The sequence below is a fragment of the Ochotona princeps genome, chromosome 6 (genome assembly GCF_030435755.1).
Source record: "Ochotona princeps isolate mOchPri1 chromosome 6, mOchPri1.hap1, whole genome shotgun sequence".
Lineage (NCBI taxonomy): Eukaryota > Metazoa > Chordata > Mammalia > Lagomorpha > Ochotonidae > Ochotona > Ochotona princeps.
Genome location: NC_080837.1, coordinates 51215353 through 51224891, shown reverse-complemented (window position 1 = coordinate 51224891; position 9539 = coordinate 51215353). Strand labels below are relative to the sequence as shown.

The window sequence follows — 9539 nt, the reverse complement described above, 5'->3', positions numbered from 1 at the left end:
CTACTGAACGCTCTGTTTCAAAGAATGCCCCAAGGGGGGGGGGGGCGGGAAGGGGGCAGAAAGTAAGTCTGCGGAGGAGGACTCCGATCCCAGGAGTGCCACCGAGTAGGAAAAATTCTATTGAAGCTCCTGACCGACTTCTCAGTCGCGCCAGTTAACTCTGCACCCGATTTCCTCCCGCCACGAATCTCCAAGCGTCCCTGCGCGCGGCTCTCCTCCAGGGCGGCTTCCCCGCCAGGCCGTGGACCCCGCGAAGCGCATCGCCCTGGCTAGTCCGTCGAGCCAGGAGCAGCTCCCCTCTCATCCTCACAGACATCACCACTTAGGATTTTTACGCGCCATTTCTGATCACTATGGTTTTAGAGTTACTGCTTACTTCAAAATATTAGTGGAGATTTGGGTGGGGACGGCGCCGACTACAGTGGGGTCCGACTGCTGGAGGAAGCGGGGTGGGGTATGAGGGGCAGGTGACAGCTCTGTTCAGCGTCGCCCTCTCCCTCTCCTGGCCTTCCCGGGGCTGCAGACAACCGCGCCAGCCTCCCGCAGTCGCGGGAGATGCAGTGCCCACGCGAGCCGGAGCCTTCCTCGGCCCAAGGCAGGGCCGCCAACCGCGCCGAGGGGACCTCTCCTGGGACTGTCACGCTCCTCCGCCTGAGACCACAATGCGGGCTTGGGCACAGACCCGAAATCGGGGTGGAAGGTGTGGGGAGGGGGAGCGGAGTGGGCTGCGAGAACGGGTAAAGACGTCTGTTACAAAACCAGTTTCGTCAACTAGAGGAGAAGTGCTGAGTTCTGAAACCCTACCACGTAAACAAAAAGAAAACTTGAAGAGCGGTAAAGGCGCCGGAAAGAGTAGTGAGCAGGGCTGGAATGTTGGGGCAGGGGAGAGAAAGAGGCAGCCGTACCCAGAAGACCGAGAAGATGGGGGCGGGGGGACGTAGAAAAGCGCGCCAGCCAAAGGTTCAGGAACCAGCTTTGCTGGCGTTGGCCGAAAATGAGCGACTCTAAACCCCTGGCTCGGCTTGTCCTGGGCAAGAGCGCCCTCACGTTGCCGCTCCCCGTTAGCGCCCCCGCAGCCGGAAAGCGGACTGCGAGCTCCGCCGAGCGCAACCAGCCTCCTTCGGTGGCGCCGCCCTCACCGCGCAGCCTAAGTTACTTCTCCACGTCCGGCCAAACCCCTGATCAGACAATGCCGCCAGGTCTCTGCCGCCAAAGCCCTCCAAGTCCCATTGCGGTGCCCCCACCCAACCCCTAGCAGCAGGCCCGCAGGCGTCCCGGGGGGCGCGGGGAAGGATACCTAGACCCCACAGCCAGAAGCAGCAGCCCGCCAGGGCTGAGTCGCCTTGCGAGTGGTGCGCGCGCTCTCTCGCAGCCACCCGGGGCCAGCCAGGCTCTGGAGCTTTACAAGGCGCCGTCTCTTAAGAGTGCATTAAGAATCAATTATTTGCCTGAGAGTTCCAAGGCCGAGAACTAAGATATTCCCAGCAGGGACAAAGTCAAGCCCAGAACGGGGTTCATTTCCCTAGTCCTTCGAAGAGGCGCCTCGCGCATCCATCAGGTACCGCGCTGGACGCGGCCGCTGGGCTTGGTCCCTACTCTGACCCAAATGCGGGTCGGGGGCAAGGGTTCGGGTGAGTCCGAAAGTAGAGGGCAGTGAGCGAGGGTGCGAGGAAGGCTATCCTGAAAAGATGGAACAGACAGAGGAAAGTTCTTGGCTCTGGAGCAAAACCAAGCTTCATCTGAAAGCGCGCCAACATCACCGGCTTTGAATGTTCAGAAAAGCGCTTGCTTCTAGCAGCAAGTCTCAAAGACCAGCAAATCCCAGTGCAGGTTCGGGCCTATTTCCGTCCTCCGCATCATTTTGTCCTGTTTCCTCTCCACACTCCCTCCCCACAAGCTTGTGCTGAAACTGCATCCTTTTGCCTAAGGAGCCACAGGATTTTCGTCAAGGTTAAACAAACAAACAAAAAAATCCCATAAATCAAGCATTCCTTCAGCAGCCTGTTGTTGCTGGAGCGTCTGCTAAGAAACAGTGTGTGGAGGCAAGGGGGAGAGCGGAACCACATTTCAGCCCTGGAACCCCAAAGTCGCGAAGCAGTTAAGGCTCAGTCCGAAGCAGTTAAGTCAGTGGGCCACAACGAATGCACCTCAACGGTCAGCGGTGGAAAATCACTTCAACTCACCCTTGATGGGGTAGACAGGCTTCCAGTCCTCAAGTCGCCTCTGCTCCCTTCGGACAAACTCTGGTGAAGTCTTCAGTGGAGAGAGAGAGAAAAAAAAAAAAAACACCATAGAAATCGAGGAGAAACACACACACACACACAGAGAGAGAGAGAGAGAGAGAGAGAGAGAGAGAGAGAGAGAGATTACATCAAATATTGGCCAGCGCGGAGTCCCGTGGCCTATACCCTTAGGACAAGATCTCCGAGGAACTGACCACTGCAGTGAGGAAAGGGTCGGTTTGCAGGGTGGCAGGATGAAAATGAAGAGGTGGATTATTGTTATTTTGCTGCTGGCCAGGGGAGGGAATCGCGCAGCAGAGGCTAGGGAAGGAAAAAGCTTGTGATAAAAGAAAATAAAGCCTTCTCATTTAAAAAAAAAAAAAAAGAGGGAGGAGACGGAGAAGGAAAAGAAGAAATAATAATAATCACGCAGGCAAAAGAAAAGAAAATCGAGAATGAAGTACTGTGCAAGGTCGCTAGCACCTTTTAAACTCTTACAGGTTGGCAGATCCTGGGAAGAAGGCAGAGGCGTGTGTGCGCGCAAAGACAATCTAGATGACCCTCATTCTTTCCATATCTCCAGGATCTGGCCTCTGGTGGGAAAAAAAGGAAGAGGGTGGGAAGGAGGTGGGGAGGGGGTGATTTTAATTTAAGTTTCAACCTACCCGGCTTCTTGCAGTGGCTGCGTGGATTTTCCGTGGTGCAGAGTTCCATCCCTCTAACAGGAGCTGGAGCGGTGTTGGGGGCAGCTTATCTGGCGAAGGAGGAAAGCACAGGAACCCCGCCCTCCAGGCACAGTTACACAGCCCCAACAACCCTTTCAGTCAGCTCGGAAACCTCTAATGATCTTCACCTTCACCCTTTGTTAACCTAATTCTCCAACAGGCTTTCAGGTTGCAAACACAACCGGGCATTGCAGCGCGTCATAAAATAGAATTTCCCAAAAGCAAAATTTTTCCATGCGTGTAAAATTCCTCAGCAATGTAGAAAACACAAATTTTGAAACCATATCTGTGTATATATCTATGATATATATAGTCCTGCATATATTGGATTTATCCACAGACTGAGTAAAATCGACACCAACTTCAGTCTATATATTTTAAAAGCAATCCACACTGCACCCCTCAGCCTTCATCTATTCTTGATTAGAGGCAAGTCACAGAACCTACATGAGGGTTGCCGTGATCATAAGACACTTGGATTAAATCTTGTGAGTCCCGGACAATGAGCTGCTGCATCTCCAAATTTGTTACAGGCTGAAGAAATGTATTTGAAATAATTTTTTTTCATTATTCCAGTTTACATCATTTTCTTATTGTTACACATATTGAAGATTTTTAAATTGAGGTCATACCAAACTCAAGTCAAATAGTTAAACTCAGAAACAAACTATAATTTAAGATTCCACATTTTATGTTGTCATTATTTTCAAATAATCAAAACTTTATCTCAATAAAAAAAAAAAAACAACGAAAGGTAGAAAAGAAGATCCAAATATTCCAACAATTTTTTTTTCTGGCATGAGCTAATTTTAACTGGCAAAGGTTAGTGACAACAAATAACAGAACATTACAACCAACTTGGTGCAAAAATGTGGGATGCGCCATGCCAGATTTAGCTGTTTTTTCCAAGAAGCTATTTTGTGTTAGGATGCGATGGATCAAGATAAAGAAAAGGTAGAGCAGGCATCAGGAGGCCTCCACAAAGTTCTCTCTGTATCTCACTTTGTGTCCAGTTGTATCTAGTAAACAAACTTCTCACCATGCCATTCTGTAATGGAATATGGACATATGTCCACGCAGAACTTAACACTCAGTTGCTATAGATTCAAAAAACTCCAGTTTACTCTTGACTTCAGAGTTTGAAGTTTGTCATGGAAAAGTCTGTTTCAGTGTCGCCTTCCCACAAATAAACAAATAAAACAAGTATTATTACAAGTAAAACTACAATCACTTAAGATGGTCAGAAAAAAAATTCATGGGGGAAATCTTTCTCCTATTTTTTATATCCCTTTACTTCATATACGATTTCAACTTCTTTGATTTTTAACTTTTGGTAGGCAAAATGCTGCTTTGTGTGTGTGTGTGTGTGCACGCGGTAGTATACTTTTATTCTATAAAGAAAATCTATAGCAACAGCGAACAATAAGCCATCCATGTGTTTAAGTTCTAAACATGCCCTTCTCTGAGGTTAGTTCATAAATGGGTAGTAAGGCTTTCCTTTGCCTAATCTCACAACTAGAACTTTTATCAGTCTTCAATTTGGTTTTTTAAAAATACTTACAAAATTCACTTCTACACTTACTTCTAAGAATTGTTAAATATTAAGAAACTTAGGTCTCTCTCTAGCAAAACTATTTTTCTACCAATAGAACCAGGTCCAAACTGTTTAAAAGGAAATAATTCAACTAGCCGTTCTGGTCTCCTTTGTCCATTCTCCCATTTCCTTTTAGTTGGTCCGTGTCTTTAATTTTTACTTATCCTCTCTGTCTTCTCTTTTTTGGGTGTTGGGGGACTTTTTTTTCCCCTAGAATAAAAATCCCACCCCCTCTTCCTCTACTCCACTCCTAACTCATACACTGCCCCCCCCAATTTCCAGTATTAACTATTTTCAAATCTATTTCAGTAACCTTGCTACTCTTCTAGGGTTTTTTTTTTCTTTACTTTTTACTTTTCCCTGAGTAACTCTCTAAGTGTTTGCTGATAACATCTTAGGGAGAGATTATTTTTCATTGGGCCCATTGTGAGAAGTAACAAGCTTATTGCATTACTGTAGAACACATTTCAGACTATACAATTGTAACAAATGAACAACTTGTCCTCCACAGATTCACCACAGGATCCAATTAGTTACTAAACCTTTTACTGGGCTTTTCTGATTATTTTCTGGAGTTATAGCAACTGAGCTGCTTCAAACAATTCAAAAAAAGTTTTCATTCTGTTTCATATATCTGCATATATCTGCATATATATGCATATCATGAGTTAAACAAAATTATGACTTAGTGTAAGCAAAAGGAACAAATATCTAAATTACACAGGCATTTAAAAGGTAATCAAATAAAAACCTCTCCATTGTCAAAAAAGGAGGAAGAGCCACTTCTTCTGCGTCTCTAGAATTTCAAATTGCTGTAACTTAAAACATAAACATTGATCTACAAGTCATTCCAACAGGTGATCACTTCAGCAAAATCTATATTGCAACTTGAGTACATCTTTATTAGAACTCTTTCATTGTGGGTAAACAACCACAAAAATAAGTGCTGACTTAGAAAGTATAAATACAAACATTTAAACAAAAATGTCTGCAGCATTCATAGCGCAAATGGTACCTGAACTGAAGGGCTCTGTGTGCGTGTCTCCCTCTCTGTATATACATATGCACATATATGTAAAATATGTGTGCATTAGTCACTTCTAACCATATATATATAATTCATTTATAATTTGCCAAATGCTATAAACAAGATACCTGAAACAAAATATATATAAAAAGTAAGCATTCTTCCATTAACTAAATTTAAAATAAAACAGTGTAAACAGCTATGCACATAAAAATTAAATTATATCTCTTTTCTGCTGTATATTCACAAAAACATTAAAAGATATCAGCTAAAAAGCCTATACTTCGCTTAAAGCTAGTATTTATTCAATAACTTGCTCCTTATGGATTTTGTCCATAAAGGGAAAAATAGTATTTTTCAATTTTTTTTAGACTCAGTTCAAATCAAAGGAGCAACTTTGAAATCTCAAATGTGAGACAAGCCTTTGCATTCCCTACAGTCTTTTTTTTTTAATTAGCTCCACTTAATAAAAGAGACAAAAGTATCAAGATATATATGAATTTAGCCTATTTTTTTTTATTTCTGTGTGTTCATAGTAAACATTTTTGTAAGTGACAAACACGGGCATATGACCACAGTATCACAATCAAGAAATTTTAAGACAACATTAACAATCACTCAAATTTATGCGGCATTTGCGCAACACAGGTTACATATTTGCAAGGTTTACCTATAAGTACAATAGGTATTAACATTTCACTACATTTAGGGAAAAATAAAAATAAAAGTGACCTGTTAGTGACCACATACATCAAAATATACACGACACAAACTGAAGGCAATCATTAATTTTGTCCCCTTCCGATTCAATTGAATGGGCAGTGTTGCCAACTGAAACAACTTTCCTTTTTTGTTTGTTTGTTTGTTTGTTTGAATACCAAGTGCATTTTCTAGAATCCAATCTTTGGTCTAAAAGTAAACAAAAAGAAAACGAAAACAGTTCTTTAAAGAAAAGGACAAAACCATAAATGGCCAAAATAATTTCTTGGGTACCTTTACTACCAATGCTTCTTAAATACAAATTACAGCTTAATATTTTAAAACTCTCCTCATAATTTAGGTTGTTGTCAAGGTCTGCGTCCACCATACAGATCCATGATAACTTATAATACTGCACACATGGAAATCTGGCAGCTGGTAGAGATAGGCTCGTCAGGTTTGAATGAAATGGCAAAGCAGTCACTATTTAGATACACATTCTACTATAATTTTGACTTCCAAACCTTATATTCTACAATGTATTCTCCCCACATTGCACCTCGCTGACACTCCACACCTTGTTAGAATAATAAACAACCCTAAAGACTGAACAAACGTACAGAAATCGCGGGGGTGGGGTGGGGTGGATGGAGGTAGGGTGGGAGTGGGAAGGGTGAGATTGGGGGCGGGGGGGCTTAATAAAAAATACCTGGACTTATCTTTTTTAATTATCATTTACAATGCAAATGTGTGTAAAACGCTCAACTTACAGTCTGGTCCCAGGGATGTTAATGTATTAAAGGGTTGGAAGAAGACCCCTGATTTTGATGTGTGAAATAATCAGACAGTCCCCCGGACAGTCCCGTCGTAAAACTTGGCAAAGAGGGTCTTAAAGACTCACAGGGCAGGGTCGAGGGGGCCTGCGGCGACGTGGAGGAGGACGCGGCCCGGGCGCTCATGGAGGTGCTGCTCTGCGAAGTCATTGACGGGTGCGGGACGTGGGGGAAAAAGTAACTGGTCTGGCCCGCCAGCAGGTTGACGGAGCAGGGGTTGAGGGAGTAGGTCCCCGAGCAGGGCACCGACAGGCCGCAGGGCACCGAGGCGGCGAGCGCGGCGGCCGTGAGGTGGTGCGTGGCGTACGGGATCTCGCCGTTGACCAGCCGGTCCACGCTCAGGCCGTTGGCGGTGGAGAAGGAGTGGTTGTTGCCCAGCGAGTTCTGAGTCAACACGGAGCTGTAGGGCATCGGGTGGCTGGGGTAGGCCGACGTGGTGCCGTTGTAACTCAAAGTGCTGCTGGCGCGGGGGTGGTGCAGGGACAGGAAGGGCGACATGGGCCAGTAGAGGGAGCCGGCGCGGTCCATGAAGGTGAGGCCGGTGGAGGTGAGGCGCGCGCCGCGCTTGAAGGCCAGCTTGGCCCGCGACGTGGTGGAGCGGCGCCGCAGCTTGCCCGTGGTGCCGCCGATGAACACGTCGTCGCTCGACGGGTCCAGCATCCAGTAGTTGCCCTTGCCCGGGTCGTCGTAGTGGCGCGGCACCTTCACGAAGCACTTGTTGAGGGACAGGTTGTGGCGGATGGAGTTCTGCCAGCCCTGCTTGTTCTCGCGGTAGTAGGGGAAGTTCTTCATGATGAACTCGTAGATGCCGTTGAGCGTCAGGCGCTTCTCGGGGCTCTGCCGGATGGCCATCATGATGAGCGCGTTGTAGCTGAAGGGCGGCTTCTCGTACTTGCCGTTCTTCTTCTCGCCCTCCTTGCCCCCCTCCCCGTCCTTGCCGCCCTCGCCGCCCGCCCCCTTCTTCTCCTCCCCCCCGCCGGCGCCCTTCTCCTTCTCGTCCGGCCCCACCACGACGGCCGCCAGCTCCGGGGGCGCGCCGCCCGGCTCGCCCTTGGCGCCCAGCGCGTCGGCCTTGGCCCCGTCCAGGGCGGCCTGCGGGGGCGGCGGCGGGAGCAGGAGCTGCTGCTGCGGCGGCTGCTGGGGAGCCTTGTCGTCGTCGGCGACGGTGGCCGCGGCTGCTGCGGCCGGGGCGCCCCGCGCCGGCGGGGCCTGCGGGGTCGGGGGCGGCGGCGGCGGCGGAGGAGGCTGCGGCTGCTGGGGCTGGGGTGGCGGCGGCGGTTGCGGGGCGGGCGGCGGCGGAGGCGGGTGGTGGTGATGGTGATGGTGATGGTGGTGGTGGTGTTGGGGGTGGTGGCTGTTGTGGTGGCCGTGGTTCGCGTGGTGGTTGTCGTTCTGGACCGCCTCGGGCACCAGGCTGTTGATGCTGAACGAGGACTTGGGGATCATTTTCACCTCTTTCCTATCTCCCATGTCCAGCATCACCCAGTCGTCGGGGGGGAAGCGGCGGCGGCGGCGACGGCGCGGGAGCGGGGCAGCGGCGCGGCGGCGGGCCGAGGCGACCGGTGGGTGCCGAGCGGGGCGCGGGGGGCGCGGGCGGCGGCGGCGGCACTGAGCGCTCCGGCAGCAGCGCAGTTGGACCGCAGGCTCGGGCGCTGGCAAGTCATGTAGCAAAAGCAGCAACCACCCCTCAGGAATTAGAAAAAAAAAAAAAAAGAGGGGGGGAGGAAAAAAAAGAGGGGGAAAAAAACAACCACCACCCCGGGGGTGAAGCTCCCTCGCTCCCAACTCTACTTCTTGGTCTCCCCCCCCACCCCCCGCTCCCCCCTCCTCTGCTGCTGCCTCCTCCTCCTCCTCCTCCTCCTCCTCCTCCTCCTCCTCCTCCTCCTCCTCCTCCTCCTCCTCCTCCTTCTTTCGCAGCAGCAGCAGCAGCAGCAGCAGCAGCAGCAGCCCAAAGGGGGGGAGAGCCGGGGCGGCGGGCGGGCGCGTCCCGGAGCGGCCGCGGCGAGGCTTAGGGAGACTGCGATCGAGGCGGCTATAGCCACAATTAATTTTCCGAGCTACAGGCGCACACTAGGGCTGTAAAAAATTTTTTGGTTTAACCTTTCCTACCGCTGGGCCAATCAGAGCCGGCGGCGTGCGGGAGCGTCTCTGTCGCCGTCGGCCAATCGCCGGCTCCGGGCCCACCCACCCACCCACCTGCCCTCCCAGCGGCCCCGCCCGCCGCCCGCCCGCCCCCTCGGGCGCTCGCCTCCCCCTCGGCCGCGGGGCTCGAACCCGGCGCCGCGCCGTGCCGCGCCGCGCACCGGTACGCCGGCGGGAGCACGCTGCGCCGCGGCTTGCCCGCGCCCCTCCGCCCCTGCGCCGCGCCGCAGTACCCCCCTGCTAGGGCACACCGCTCACATTTCCTGCTTCCTCTTCTTTGTACTGGGTCATTTTGCG

The 9539-nt window shown here is 50.2% G+C and overlaps 1 protein-coding gene across 2 annotated transcripts; it reads right to left on the bottom strand.

The window, feature by feature from the left end:
* Positions 1-2744: 2744 nt before the first annotated feature.
* On the bottom strand, positions 2745-8659 carry FOXG1 (forkhead box G1). 2 transcript variants are annotated; one of them, XR_009245550.1, is made up of 3 exons: positions 7038-8659; positions 5293-5359; positions 2745-2815 (listed from the first exon to the last, which is right to left on the bottom strand). XR_009245550.1 is itself a non-coding variant. In XM_058665365.1 (2 exons), the coding sequence occupies exon 1, from the start codon at positions 8577-8579 to the stop codon at positions 7056-7058; it is 1524 nt and encodes a 507-aa protein (XP_058521348.1). In that variant the 5' UTR covers positions 8580-8659; the 3' UTR covers positions 6059-6477; positions 7038-7055. The 2 variants fall into 2 exon arrangements, 1 of the variants encoding a protein (XP_058521348.1); XM_058665365.1 differs by lacking the exons at positions 2745-2815; positions 5293-5359 and adding an exon at positions 6059-6477.
* Positions 8660-9539: the final 880 nt, after the last annotated feature.

Bases quoted from the DNA above. Each gene is read 5' to 3' on its own strand.
- FOXG1 (XM_058665365.1), bottom strand. From the start codon at position 8,579: ATGCTGGACATGGGAGATAGGAAAGAGGTGAAAATGATCCCCAAGTCC.